Source organism: Myotis yumanensis, unplaced genomic scaffold (genome assembly GCF_028538775.1).
Source record: "Myotis yumanensis isolate MYYU_CA2020_CCGP unplaced genomic scaffold, mMyoYum1.0.hap1 SCAF_18, whole genome shotgun sequence".
NCBI lineage: Eukaryota > Metazoa > Chordata > Mammalia > Chiroptera > Vespertilionidae > Myotis > Myotis yumanensis.
Window position 1 is genome coordinate 10,608,945 of NW_027223769.1, and position 15,809 is coordinate 10,624,753.

At 45.2% G+C, this 15,809-nt stretch overlaps 1 protein-coding gene across 1 annotated transcript in view; it reads right to left on the minus strand.

The window, feature by feature from the left end:
- Positions 1–15,809, minus strand: part of TDRD12 (tudor domain containing 12) — an 87,316-nt gene that overhangs the window by 57,565 nt on the left and 13,942 nt on the right. The window contains exons 7-9 of the mRNA XM_070399100.1: positions 15,556–15,641; positions 4,696–4,885; positions 3,933–4,025 (exon numbers count right to left, since the gene is read on the minus strand). Coding sequence (XP_070255201.1) covers positions 3,933–4,025; positions 4,696–4,885; positions 15,556–15,641 — 369 coding nt within the window. The remainder of the gene's footprint in view (positions 1–3,932; positions 4,026–4,695; positions 4,886–15,555; positions 15,642–15,809) is intronic.

Genomic DNA, 15,809 nt, shown 5'->3' on the forward strand with positions numbered 1-15,809 from the left:
CAGTAAAATTCTAAGCAGTAAGAAATAGTCATAAAATTGAAAACTCAAAAGATGAAGTAAATACTGAACTAGAAGCAAAGAGAAAAATGAAAATTTAAAGAATTAAATTAAGAAAACTCAGAAATCAGTTCAGAGAAATTAAAAATTCAAAAAAGAAGCTAAAAAAGAATAATTAAAAAACACTAATTTATGGCTAATAGTTTCAGGAAGAGAGGTAGAGAAAAAAATCTTTCAAACATTAAAATTTAATACTTTTCAGAAATTCAGGTTAAACATGAATTCTGTCATTGAAAAATTCCAACTGTTAATAAATGAATACTGAGACATCCACTCTTAAATACATTTTAAATAAACTACAGAATATCAAGATAAAGAGGAAATCTAAAAAGCCAATCAACAGGACATAATAAGAACTTACAAAAGAATAATCAAGAGTCAGAGATCAGAAGAAAATGAAGTACTTTTTTTTAAAAAATCCTCAGCTGAGGATGTTTTTATTGATTTTAGAGAAAAGAGGAAGGGGGAAAGAGAAACATCGAGTTCCTCCCATATGCTCCCTGACTAGGGATCAAACCCACAATCTAGGTTATGTGACCTGAATGGGATTCGAACTAATAGTTAATAGTATAAACTATTAACATATGTACTTGAGGAAAAAGTAAAATAAACCAGTAGTGCAGTAATAATACTAATAATACTAATAACCAACATTTACTTAGTGTTATTGTGTATCAACATATTCTGTATGTTCATTTCAGCATTACTTACAATAGCCAAGATCTTGGAAGCAGCCCAAGTGCCCATCAGTAGGTGAGTAGATAAAAAAGCTGTGGTACACTTATACAATGGAATACACTTATACAATGGAATACTACTCAGCCATAAAAAAGGAAATCTTACCTTTTGCAACAGCATACATATTTAACCACAATAAATGTACATGGCTTTTTACAAAATCATAGGTAGCACTTATAATAGGAGAAATGGAAACTAATCTAAGATGCTATATTTTATTTGCAGACTGAAAAAAACTCAAAGACTTGGAATACTCTCTGCTAGTGAGGCTGTGAGCAAAAACAGGCACAATCTCCCTTGATTCCCAGTGGGACTCCAGGATGATATGGCACCTATGCACAAGCACCTGGAAATATAAATATAAATATATATATATATGCCTAAGTGACCGTTAAGACCAAACAACCGGAATGACCGGATGACCGGCCGGTAGCTATGATGCACACTGACCCAGACCTTGCTGCTGGGGCCCTGACAGCCACGAATCTGGTTCACCCACACCCCAGACCCAGACAGGAGGGAGGAGGGAGCCCAATTCCTCGAGGAATTGGCTGTGGGTTAGCTTGCTGCTGGGTCCAACCTCCCGCAGTCCCTCCCCCCAGCCAGCTGGCCCCCCCATTGCCCTTGATGGGGGTGGGGGGGAGCGTCCAGCCAACCTCCTGCAGTCCCTCCCCCTGGCAGGCAGGCCCCCCTGATTGGCCCCAATCGCCAGCCAGGCCGAGGGACCCGACTCGTGCATGAAATTTGTGCACCGGGCCTCTAGTGTTCTAATAAAATCATCCTTTAACCCAGAAGTCCTTTTTTTAGAAATCTATATAGGAGATGAATCACCACAAATATAAAATAATGTACACTGGGAAAAACTGTATACTCACGTGGAAAAACAAAACAAAACTTTGACTATTTTGTGGGGTTTTTTTCTTTTTATTGCACTTATTTATGGTTAACAAAATTATATAGGTTTCAGGTGCACAATTCCACAACATATCCTCTGTGCACTGTGTGTTCACCACCCAAGTGAAGTCTCCTTCCATCACCATTTATTCCCTTTACCCTCCTCCACCTCCCCACCTCCCCATCCACTCCCGCAGCAATCATCACCCTGTTGTCCATGTCCATGAGTTTTTTCTTTTTGTTTTGCTCAATCCCTCCACCCCCACCACCTAGCCCCGCACCCCTCACCCTGAAGCAGTTAGTCTGCTCTCTATGAATATGTCTCAATTTTGCTTGTTAGTTCATTTTGTTCATTAGATTCCACGTATGAGTGAAATCATATGGTACTTGCCACCTTTCTCTGACTGGTTTATTTCACTTAGCATAATGTTCTCCAGGTCCATCCATGCTGTCACAAAGGGTAATGGTTTCTTCCTTTTTATGGCAGAGTAGTATTCCATTGTGTAAATGTACCACAGCTTTTTTTCCACTCACCTACTGATCGACACTTGAGCTGCTTCCATATCTTGGTTATTGTAAATAACACTGCAATACAGAGGAGTACAAATATTCTCTTAAATTAGTGTTTTGGGTTTGTTTTGGATAAATTCCCAGAAGTGGAATAACTAGGTCATAAGGCAGTTCCATTTTTAATTTTTAAAAAATATTTATTGATTGAATTCAGAGAGGAAGGGAGAGGGGGATAGAAACATCAATGATGAGAATCATCAATCAGCTGCCTCCTGCATGTCCCCCAATTGGGATCAAGCCCACAACCTGGGCACATGCCCTGACTGGGAATCGAACCGTGACCTCCCGGTTCACAAGTCGATGCTCAACCGCTGAGCCATGCTGGCCGGGCTAATAACTTTGTTTTTACATGACAATCCAATAAAATCTCACATTTTGTTTACCATCAACTTATTCCTTTTCAAAGACATGCATAGTTGATTCCAACACTGATGTAATACAGAACAATAGGAAATAATGACTATCCAGCAATCTGGGGCTACTTAAAACAATAATGGGAAGCTGTGAATGATTAAACACGATGTAAATGCCTTGTATTTTTCCTGTTCCAATGAAAATGAAACACAAATGGAAAGCATACATTCCCACCAGAGGCTCCTTTCAGCGGGAATTCTCATTCAGGACCCCTACAGGAGGCAGATCAGCATTGGGGCAGGCCACAGGTGCTACGCCATGTGAACTCCGTACATGAATGACCCTCCTAACCAATTCAGTGCGACAGAAATAATGCCTCCCCACGTCACAGAGGAGGCAGTGGGACTGATATTCCGACAGTCTCATGTCAGAGCCCATATCCTTAAACCCATGTTATACTGGACACATTTGACCTAGAAAGAAGTTCAGCCATATATTAAGTGAAAAACACTACACAGAGATATATATGGTAGGATCCCATTACTGGAAAATAAAAAATTGTATTCACACCCTCACATCTGGAAAACTTTGGGAAAAAAGACTCTAAAATTTTAATAAGTAGGTATAAAAATGACAGGTGTTGGAAATTTTGATTATCTACATTTTTCTACGATGAACATTACCAAACTAATTAAAAATAATTTTAAGTATAGGGAATATTTTAGTTGACTAAAGCTTTAACTTAGTTGAGTAGTTGAGGTTTACTATGGATGCATATGAAATATTATATCCATATAAATATTATATACACCCACTGTAGTAGCAAAATTGTGCAGGAATTACCACAGGGGTGAGCCAAGCATCAAAGATGCTGGCAGATTTCACCCATGTCCAACAATTTCCATTAATTTAGTATCTTGAAGATATGAAATTAAAGACTGGGTATTTCTGTCCTCAGAAAGGTCTCTTTCTTATTTTTATGCATCCTATTACTTAAAATAAAAATCAATCATATATACATATGTATACTCTGAAGATGAATAATAATCACTGATCTATATCTGGGCTGGAATAAATCAGTCCTACATGAACGAGTGCCTGTTATGCTCCTTACATTATAATCAAATCCTGTAAGTATGGATTGAGCGTCGACTTAATTTGCAAGGCAAATTATCTTTGTCAGCAAGATATCACAAAGTGGTTCCATTAAATTAAGAAAAGAGAGAATTACCATAGCCCTTCTAAACAACCCTTATTATCGTCAGACCATTAAGAGGGCTGTTTTATGCTGCCTCTGAAATGAAGCAAGTAGAACTTACCCAGGATAGTAGCTGTTGGCCCTGGATCACTCACAACACGCTTGGGCCTCGAATGCTGGAGAGACTGCGCCAGAAAAGTTAAACCATGTGACTCTGACAGAAATAATATATTTCAGGATTAAAGCATGAAATTAAACCCAAAATGCAAATGTGAATTCTTTTACATACTTCTGCTCTCGATTTTACTAGTGAGGTTATAGGTGACAATACTCCTCAGCAGGGAACTATGTGAAGGACTTAAGAAAAGTGAATGTAGAAACAGGTGAAGTGTTTCCATTGTCCATGACTGACTTTTCTCATATGTTCATGCTATTAACTATAGTTCTTTTAAAAAGTATCTAAAACTGTCAACAAACAAAACCTTGTTTTGGTAGTATCTCTGAAATATGAACACATGGACAGACTCCTGAAAACATAATTCCACGTTAATAAGAAATTGAGAATAGTTTTTTCCTGTGCTCATAAAAACGAACTGTAGCAGCTTTAGTTTAGGACCTCAAAACTTTTAACACACTCACTAGGTATACAATTAAAATACTAAATTTAGAGTTCAAGTCACTGTCTCTGTACAGAGAAACATCTATACAACAACTTATATCAAAACACTAAAATTCAGGTGGGGGGAGGGGCGAACTAGAAGGGGTCAATGGGGGGAAAAGGGAGACATATGTAATACTTTCAACAATAAAGATTAAAAAAAACCCCACTAAGATCCCTATAAATAAGACAGTTTAAGAAAACATATTGGTGAGGAGCTACTCACTTTCCATTCCTTGAGAATCTTTTCCTTGCAAAAACATTGGCCAAAGACTAAGTGCTGGATTGAGTTTATTGGGAAAGGATGCTGACTTTATACTCAATCTTGGTTTCTCTAAAGAATCAAGGTTTTTATTCTCCATGGGTGATACATAACAAGCGAAGTTCTTTGCAACCAGATCATCATTAACACAAACCTGTACAATTTTAAACATTTTATGAATTATAAGACAGATATAGTCAAATGACTGTTCAGAAAATATTCCAAACCTAACCACAATTTTGATCCTCAGAAAAATCTACACTAATAAAAGAGAAACATGGTAATTGGCGTACGACCGCTACCCTTCTGATTGGCTAATCAGCGTATCCTTATGCAAATTAACTGTCAGCCAAGATGGCGGCCGGCAGCCATGCACTGAAGCGAGCAGGGAGGCTTCCTTGCTCCCGTGACTGCAGACTGCAACGTTCCCCGCCTGACTTGCAGGCCTCTGAGCTGGCAGTTTGAAACATTCTAACAAATATAGCCGGCTGGGATCTCAGAGCTGAAGTTATACATTGTTTCGATTATAGAACGGCAAACAAACCAGCAGTGGAAGCCTCAGAGCTAGAGCCAGAGCTAAAGCTGGCCCAGAAGAAAAAAAAAAAAGAAAAAAAGGAGTGGTTGGGAGCTTCCCGCCAGCCTGAAAGCAGTCAAAACCGCCAGCCTGAAAGCAGCCCTCAGCCCCTCACCCAGACTGGCCAGGCACCCCAGTGGGGACCCCCACCCTGAAGGGTGTGTGACCAGATGCAAACAGCCCTCAGCCCCTCATCCAGGCTGGCCAGGTACCCCAGTGGGGACCCCACCCTGAAGGGTGTGTGACCAGATGCAAACAGCCCTCAGCCCCTCATCCAGGCTGGCCAGGCACCCCAGTGGGGACCCCCACCCTGATCCAGGACACCCTTCAGGGAAAACCAGCCGGCCCTCAGGCCTCTATCCTATATAGTAAAAGGATAATATGCCTCCCAGCACCGGGATCAGCGGAGCAGTGAGGCCTCCTGGCACCAGATCAGCGTGACAGGGGGCAGCGCCCAAACCCCCTGATCGCCCTGCGGCTCTGTGTGTGACAGGGGGTGGAGCCCCAACCTCCTGATCGGCCCTGCTCTGTCTGTGACAGGGTAGAGCCATAACCTCCCCATCGGCCCTGCCCTGAGTGTGACAGTGGTGGCGCCCAAACCCCCTGATCCGCCCTGCTCTGTGTATGACAGGGGGCGGTGCCCCAACTCCCCTATTGGCCCTACTCTGTGCGTGACAGGGAGGAGCTCCCCAACCCCCTGATGGGCCCTGCTCTGTGCGTGACAGGGGGGAGTTCCCCAACCCCCTGATGGGCCCTGCTCTGTGCGTGATGGGGGGGGGGCGCGGGGGGGGCAGTGCCCCAACCCCCTGATTGGCCCTGCTCTGTGACAGGGGGCAGCACCCCAACCCCCTGATCAGCCCTGCTCTGTGAGTGACAGGGGGCAGCGCCCCAACCTCCTGATTGGCCCTGCTCTGTGCGTGACAGGGGGTGGCACCACAACCTCCCCATCGACCCTGCCTTAAGTGTGACAGGGGGCGGTGCCCCAACCCCCCAATCAGCCCTACCCTGAGCGTGACTGAGGGTGGCATCACAACCTCCCAATCCGCCCTGCTCTGTGCATGACGGGGCGGCGCCCCAACTCCCCAATCAGCCCTGCTCTGAGCCCGACCAGGGGCTGCACTTAGGGATTGGGCCTGCCCTCTGCCACCCAAGAGCAGGCCTAAGCCAGCAGGTCATTATCTCCCGAGGGGTCCCAGACTTCGAGAGGGCACAGGCCGGGCTGAGGGACCCCCCTTCCCCCCCGAGTGCACAAATTTTTGTGCACCGGGCCTCTAGTTATTTTATAAAACATAATTTGATAGAACTTGATCTCTTGATTGCTGCACTGGTAATGATGAACCAAATATTTCTGACCATTCTTCCTGATAAGAAAAACAGTAAGAATCTGTATGAAATACAAAAACAAAATATTCTTAAAAGCACTGAAGAGCTAACATAACTTTGCCACACAAAGATCTTGGGTGCGGGGGCAGGGGGGGCGGTGGGGGAAGATAAAATACAAATCATAAAAGGAAAAACTGAGAAATCAGACCTTATCAAAATTTAAAATTTCTGCTCTTAAAAACATACTGTTAAGAACAATCTAAAGATAGGAAGAAAATATTTCTACCCCTGGCCAGTGTGGCTCAGTTGACTGGACATCGTCTGGTGCACCAGAAGGTTCAATTCCTGGTCAGGGCACATGTCCAGGTTGTGGGCTTGATCCCCAGTAGGGGTTGTGCAGGAGGCAGCTGTTCAATGCTTTGCTCCCACATAAATGTTTCTCTCTCCCTCTCCCTCCATCTCTCTCTAAAAAAAAATCAATAAAATTTAAAAATATATATTTCTAAATAACATATCTGGATGGATGTGTATCCAAAACATATAAAGAACTCTCAAAACTCAATAAAAAGAAAACAAACAACCCATAAAGAATAGGTGAAAGACAGTAATCAAAGCAGCATGGGGAAGCACACTGTGAAGTGTATAATTGACCACTGTGCTGTACATCTGAACTAATGCAATACTGAATGTAAACTGTAAAAAAATGTATTTAACAGTATGGTACTGGCATAAAACAGACACATAGATCAATGAAATAGAATAGAGAGCCCAGAAATAAGCCCACACATATATAGTCAGTTAATTTATGACAAAGGGGCCAAGAATATACAACAGAGAAAGGACAGTCTTTTCAGTAAATGGTACTGGGAAAACTGGACCACTACCTTACGCCATACACAAAATTAACTCGAAAATGGATTAAGGACTTGATTATAAGACCTCAAATTATTAAAATTCCTAGAAGAAAAAACCCTAGGTGGTAAGCTCTTTGACATCGATCTTGACGATGATTTTTTTAATTTGATACCTATTGGTATCAAAGAAAACAAAAGCAAAAATAAACAAGTGGTACTACATCAAACTAAGAAGCTTCTGCACAACAAAGGAAACCATCAAAAAAATGAAAAGGCAACCTAATGAATGGGAGAACATGTCTGCAAATCATATATCTGATAAGGAATTTAGTATCCAGAACATATAAAGAACTCATATAACTCAACAGCAAGAGAACAAACAATCCAAATAAAAAAAATGGGCAGATGTGAAGACATGTTTCCACAGGAGACAGACAGATGGCCAACAGGTACACAAAAAGATGCTCAACATCACTAATCACAGGGAAATGCAAATTTAACCACAAAGAGATTCCACTATTCATCTATAAGAATGACCATGCAAGTGTTGAAGAAAATGTGGAGGAAGTGGAACTCTCAGACACTGCTGAGGGGATTTTAAATGATCAACCACTTTGGAAAACAATTTGATAGTCTTTTTTTTTTTTAATCCTCACCCGAGGATTTTTTTTCCATTGATTTTTAGAGAGATTGGGAGGGAAGGCAGGAGAGGGAGAGAAAGAAACATCAATATGAGAGACACACATCAATTCGCTGCCTCCAGCACGTGCCCCAATCCTTCGGTGCACAGACTGACACTCTACCAGTGAGCCACACCGGCCAACGCTTTGGTAGTCTCTTAATACCTACTATCCAGAAATGAAAGCATACGTCCACAGGAAGTCTTGTACATGAATATTCATAGCAGTTTTATTTGTAATTATCCAAACTAGCCACAACTCAAATGTCCATCAACAAGTGAACGGATAAACACACAAGTATATCCAGACAAAAACAATTCCTTTGTTTTTGTCAATAAAAGGAACAACATGGATGGCATATATATATATATATATATATATATATATATATATATATATATATATATATATAAATATAAAGAGCCAGGGGCCGTCACATCCGAAACAACCAGACAGATGACCGAACAGGCTGAGTGGGGTGACAAGGCTGGCAGGGGGGTGAAGGACAACCAAACGACTGAGCAGCAGGCTGCGCGGGGTGACCAGACCAGCGGGGGGGGGGGAGGGCAGTTGGAGGCGACCAGGTTGGTGGGGGGGGGGGGCAGTTGGGGGAAACCAGGCAGGCAGAGGGGGGTTGTTGGGGGCGTCCAGGCCGGCAGGGGGGGCAGTAAGGGGCAACCATGCTGGAGGGGGAAGGGCAGTTGGGGCAACCAGGTTGGCAGGGGGCGGCAGTTAGGGGCGAACATGGCGGCAGGCAGAGGCGGTTAGGGGTGATCAGGCTAGCAGGGGGGCCAGTTAGGGGCGATCAGGCAGGCAGGCAGGTGAGCAGTTAGAAGCCAGCGGTCCTGGATTGTGAGAGGGATGTCGAAGGGGTCCCGGATTGGAGAGGATGCAGGCTGGGCTGAGGGGACTCCCCCCCCAGCACAAATTTTGTGCACTGGGCCTCTAGTCCTATCTAATAAAAGAGAAACATGGTAATTAGTCGTACGGCCGCTACCCTTCCCATTGGCTAATCAGTGAGATACGTAAATTAACTGCCAGCCAAGATGGCGGCCGGCAGCCAGGCAGCTGACGCGAACAGGGAGGCTTGCTTGCTTCAGTGACGGAGGAAGCCAAGCTTCCCCATCTGCCTTGCCGGCCTCTCAGCTGCTCTCTAAGAAACATTGTAACAAATATAGAAGCTAAACAAAACCCCAGAAACCTGCTTTCAGCCGGGCTTCAGCCAGCCGGACCGCAACATTGTTTCAAATACAGAAGGTAAACAAAGGCCAGAAACCTGCTTTCAGCAGCAGAGGCCTCATAGCTGGAGCCGAGCCTCAGAGCTAAAGCTGGCCCAGAATAAAAAAAAAAGGAAAAAAGGAGCAGTTGGGAGCTTCAGTCACCCGCCAGCCTGAAAACGGCCCTCAGCCCCTCACCCAGACTGGCCAGGCACCCCAGTGGGGACCCCCACCATAAAGGGGGTGTGACCAGATGCAAACAGCCATCATCCCCTCACCCAGGCTGGCCAGGCACCCAAGCGGGACCCCCACCCTGAAGGGGGTGTGACCAGCTACAAACAGCCATCATCCCCTCACCCAGGCTGGCCAGGCACCCAAGCGGGACCCCACCCTGATCCAGGACACCCTTCAGGGCAAACCAGCCGGCCCCCACCCGTGCACCAGGCTTCTATCCTATATAGTAAAAGGGTAATATGCCTCCCAGCATTGGGATCAGCGGAGCAGCGAGGCCTCCCGGCACCAGGATCAGCGTGACAGGGGGCAGCGACCAAACCCCCTGATCGCCCTGCGGCTCTGTGTGTGACAGGGGGCAGGCCACAACCTATCCGCCCTGCTCTGTTCGTGACAGGGGAAGGCGCCCCAACCCCCTGATCAGCCCTGCTCCGTGCTTGATAGGGGGGAGCTCCCCAACCCCCTGATCGCCCTGCGGCTCTGTGTGACAGGGTGCGGAGCCCCAACCCCCTGATCGGCCCTGCTTTGTGTGTGACAGGGGGGAGCTCCCCAACCACCCCCCCACGGGCCCTGCTCTGTGTGTGACGGGGTAGAGCCATAACCTCCCCATTGGCCCTGCCCTGAGTGTGACAGTGGCGGCGCCCCAACCTCCTGATCGGCCCTGCTCTGTGGGTGATAGAGGGCGGCGCCCCAACCCCCTGATTGCCCTGCGGCTCTGTGTGTGACAGGGTGCGGCGCCCCAACCCCCTATCGGCCCTACTCTGTGACGGGGGGAGCTCCTCAACCCCCTGATCGGCCCTGCTCTGTGCGTGACAGGGGGAGCTCCCCAACCCCCTGATCGCCCTGCGGCTCTGTGTGTGACAGGGTGCAGCACCCCAACCACCCCCCCCATCGGCCCTGCCCTGAGTGCGACAGTGGTGGCGCCCCAACCCCCTGATCCGCCCTGCTCTGTGGGTGATAGAGGGCGGTGCCCCAATTCCCCTATCGGCCCTGCTCTGCGAGTGACGGGGGGAGCTCCTCAACCCCCTGATCGGCCCTGCTCTGTGCATGACAGGGGGTGGCGCCGCAACCTCCCTATCAACCCTGCCTTGAGTATGACAGGGGGCGGTGCCCCAACCCCCCAATCGGCCCTACCATGAGCGTGACTAGGGGTGGCATCGCAACCTCCCGATCCGCCCTGCTCTGTGCATGACAGGGGGCGGCGCCCCAACTCCCCAGTCAGCCCTGCTCTGAGCCCGACCAGGGGCTGCACCTAGGGATTGGGTCTGCCCTCTGCCACCCAGATCAGGCCTAAGCCAGCAGGTCATTATCTCCCGAGTGGTCCCAGACTGCGAGAGGGCACAGGCCGGGCTAAGGGACCCCCTCTCCCCGCCAAGTGCACAAATTTTTGTGCACTGGGCCTCTAGTCTACACTAATAAAAGACAAAGATGCTAATTGACCATACCTTCACTACGCCCATCAGCCCATCAGAAGAGTATGCAAATTAACCCAACAAAGATGGCCGTTAAATTTGCATACTGCAGGCATGGCGGGATAGCGCCATCTGCCACCTGCCCCGCCACCATCCGGACCTGCTATCTGCGACCTGGGGCGGTGGGGCGGGACAGCGCCCTCTGCCGGCCTGCCCGGCCGCCATCCGGGCCTGCTATCTGCAACCCAACCCAGGGCGGCGGGGCAGGATAGCAGCGATCCGCTGGCCCACCCGGCCGCCATCCAGGTGTCCCGTGTGCCGCCCGACCTGGGGCGGCCGGGCGGGTCAGCAGCGATCCGCCAGCCCGCCCAGCCGCCAACCAGGCGTCCCGTGTGCGACCCGACCCAGAGCAAAGACTGAAGACAGTGTAGAAGGAAGCCAAGCGCTGCAGAAGGGAGCAAAATGGGAGAAGGGAATGGAGACAGGAGCGGAGCTGAGGCAGTGGACACAGAAGGGAGTGAGGCAGCAGAGATGGGAGGGAGATTAGTGGCGTAGAAGGGAGGGAGCGAGGCAGTGGCCTCAGGAAGCCCTATTCTTGCAGGAATAGGCCCAAGGAAGCCCTATTCTTGCAGGAATCTTCCTGCACCGGGCCTCTAGTCTTAAAATAATTTTGTTGAGTGAAAGAAGCCAGGCAAACAAAAGAACACACTGGGACACATCCTTGTGCTTCCTTTGAAAGCTGGAAACTGTTGCCCCTATATTTCTCTTTCTGGCAAATATGACCTCCTGCACCCTCTGTTAGTTCTCTCCGCTAAGCTTGCCTCCTATACTTCACCACCTTAAAGTAAGAGCAAGTTATCATCCACACACAACCATACCCAGCGAGAAAGAGAAACCTACTCTTGAAAGCAAGAAGAAAGAAGCAGGTTAGTAGAGAACTTGCTTAAAGGATGTGTTTACAAGACTGTTCCCATAGCCAACATTTTGGCATTTTCAGGTAGTAAAATAAGTAATGAAAAGTCATAGGTAAAATAAACAAGGATGTGGGGAACCTAAATACAATACAAAAAGTAACAACTTCATTAAAAACAAGTAAAATAATCACACTGAAGAGGTTAGGGGGAAAAGAACAAACCTAGGTTACTTTGGAAAACAGAGTTTTGGCTGCATTCTGTAAGGTTAAAGATAAATTTATTTTTCATGGGAATGTGGGTTAGCAATTCTAAATCACTTTACATGAATACTAGGAGACAGATGTCAAGAATGAGGAAAGGGCCCTGGCCGGTGTGGCTCAGTTGGTTGGAGCATCGCCCCATACACCAAAGGGTGGTGGTTTCAATTCCTGGTCAGGGCATATGCCCAGGTTGCAGGTTCCATCCCAGGTCCGTGCGTGTGCGGGAGGTAAATGATCTGTGTTTCTCTCTCACATCAATGTCTCTCTCTCTCTCACCCCTTCCTCTAAAAATCAGCATTTAAAAATTTTTTTGAAGAATCAGGAAAGGGGAGGTGCTGGATTGAAATTAGAGGTACTTAATATATGTACAGATGGACAGATCTAGAAACAAATGCAGATGTATGTATGCATTGGTTAGCATATAGACAGATACAGGGTGTCCCTCAAAAATGTATACATACTTTAATAGCTGATAGTTCAATTTCAAAAATGAAATGTATTTTAATAAACACTGCCTTTATAATTATTCAAAGGGTGTGTATACATTTTTGGGACACCCTATATTTCCTGTCTGCTGAGAGGGCCTACAATCAATGACATCGCAGTAGCAATGAGAATACCTAGTGCCCTGATCCCAATACCTAAATACCATTTGTCAATAAAATGAACTTATTGGAGCAGTGGTTGAGTCTAGGCCTGAAACTGGAAAATGACCAAATTAGCCAGGAGTATCTTGTAGTAGAGAAAGTAGGGAGTTTTCAACAATGATGGAGAACATAAGGCACTTTGAAAAAGCTCCTAATGGACAAATCTGTGACAATTTGAGCAAGAAAATAATGATAGTAATGAATTATATCACCCAGGGTAAAATAAATACCCAGGAGTCCATACTAACATAAATTATTGAATCAGTTAATAAATGGGGGAGAAGGAACAGTTATTCTTTACATAATTACAATGAAAAATGTAGAGCCCTGGCTGGTTTTCTCACTGGTTAGAGCGTTGGCCTGCAGACTGAGGGGCACAGGTTCAATTCCAGTCAAGGGCACCGTACCTCAGCTGCAGGTTCAATCCCCGGCCCCCCTCGGGCACATGCAGAAGGCAAACAATCAATGTGTCTCTTTCACATGGAGGTTTCCCTCTCTCTCTCTCTCTCTCTCTCTCCCCTCCCCCCTTTCCTCCTACTCCTCCCTCCCATCTACTCTCTCTAAAAAAAAAAAAAAGTAAATGGAAAAATATCCTCGGATGAGGATTTTAAAAAAAAGTAAAAGGCATGATGGAAATGGGCAAATACCACAGAAATAAGTTTTGAGGCCAGAATCACTGATAGATATTTGCACAGTCTCAAAGTATTCCCCCATAAGATGCTTAATCATTTCAAAAAAGCAGATACCACCTTACCCAGCTGATCAAGGTAAACATGACTAGTGATGAGACATATCAACATCATGAACCTTCTCATATGATGCATTAAAAAGGGTTCAATCTCACTCTTGCAGCATCTTTGCTAAAAACTTAGAAACTCTACCTGGCTGTTTAGTGGTTGAGTATCAACCTATGAACCGGGAGGTAATGGTTCAATTCCTGGTCAGAGCACATGCCCGGGGTTGTGGGCTCGATCCCCAGTAGGGGGCGTGCAGGAAGCAGCCAATCAATGATTCTCTCTCATCATTGATGTTTCTATCTCTCGCTCCAACTCCCTTCCTCTTTGAAATAAAAATATATTTTAAAAAATTTTTTAGAAACTCAATCTAAACATGAGAAAACATTTTTTTTTTTTTTAAAAAAAAAAACTGAAACAGCATGGATGGACCTGGAGAGCATTATGCTAAGAGAAATAAGCCAGTTGGAGAAAGGTATCACATGATCTCACTCATTTGTGGGATATAATGAACAACATAAACTGATGAACAAAAATAGATCCAGAGACACAGAAGCATCTAACAGACTGTCCAACCTCAGAGGGAAAGTAAGGGAGGCTGGGAGCAGGGAAGGTAAGAGATCAACCAAAGGACTTGTATGCATGCATATAAGCTGAACCAATGGACACAGGCAGTAGGGAGATGAGGGCCTGTGCTGGGAGGCGGGAGCCGGCGGGGACAGGTCAATGGGGGGGAAAGGAGACATATGTAATACTTTTAATAATAAAGAATTTAAATTAAAAAATAAAATAAAAATTGAGTGACATTCCACAAAATAACTAGCCAGTACTCTTCATAAATCTCAAGGTCTTATGAGGAAAGACTGAGGAGACTAGAGACATGGCAACCAGATACAAGTGGGATCCTCGATCAGATCCTAGCACAGAGAAAGGAAATTAGTGGGAACACTGGTAAAATTCAAATAAGATCTGTAGATTTTCTAAAAATAGTATTTTTATCAGTGTTAATTTTCTGGTTTTAATCACTGAGCCACTGGTTTGTACGGTTAACATTAGGGGAACCCAGGTAAAGCAAATACACAACTCTGCACTATGTTTACATCTTGTCTGAACTGTAAAAATATTTCAAAATAAAATGTTTAAATAAATCTGTGATTTAGATGGCCTCTGTGGGCCCCAAGCAGTCTAATCAGCATCTCTAGCTACCGCCACACAAGGTGCTGAGCTGCACCCTGTACCACCCTTTATAAAGGTGACCAAATGCTAACAGCTCATAACTGGAGCAGGGCGCTCACATGTGATGCCCACTTTCTTTCTACTTCTGTTATCTGAATTTTTTTATTTGTTTTAATCCTCACCCGAGGATATTTTTCCACTGATTTTCAGAGAGAGTAGAAGAGAGAGGGAAAGACAGAGAGAAAAATCGATTTGAGAGAAACACATCAATTGGTTGTCTCCTACATGAGCCCTGACTAGGGCCTGGGCCAGGGAGGCGCCTGCAACCGAGGTACATGCCCTTGACTGAAATTGAACCCAGGACCCTTCAATCCGCAGGATGACACTCTATCCACTGAGCCAAACCAGCCAGGGCTGTTATCTGAAGTCTCCACAATGTGTACATATTATACATGATGAGAAAATTGTGGGGTGGGAGAAGCAGTGAACTATACCAAATGTATGTATTTATAAAAATTATGTCCGCTTATAAGGAAATAACATTTCATACTCATCACAATAGGAATAATTTCTTGTCAATTACTAAATAAAATGCTGTCTAAATAAAACACTAAAGTAATTATTGAAGGAATTAAAAGAAGAAACAGTCCTGCTAACTTCTGATCTAAGCCAGACCTTGAAAGATTAAGAAAATTTCTTATTGTGTGAATGACATTGTTTCGTTAGGTGTTTATTCTGTTTTATTAAAATAAGGTTTTTAAACAATGGTAAACTATTTTTAAAATACAATTTTTCCACTTACTTTTTCATTTTTTATAGTTACATAAAGATAAACCTCAAAAGTATCATCTTCTACAGCACATAATTTGGCTTCCACCTGGGTAGTTGCTAAGTGGCATAAATGAAAACATTAATTAGCTGATATCAAAAGTATATTTGAAACAACTGGACTATTTCCCACCTATTAATCTCTGCTAGCCACTTCCAGTTACCCTGCACCACAGGCCCGACAGCTTCCCCTGCAGGTGGGTCTGAATGCAGGAAGGTCTGCAGGTG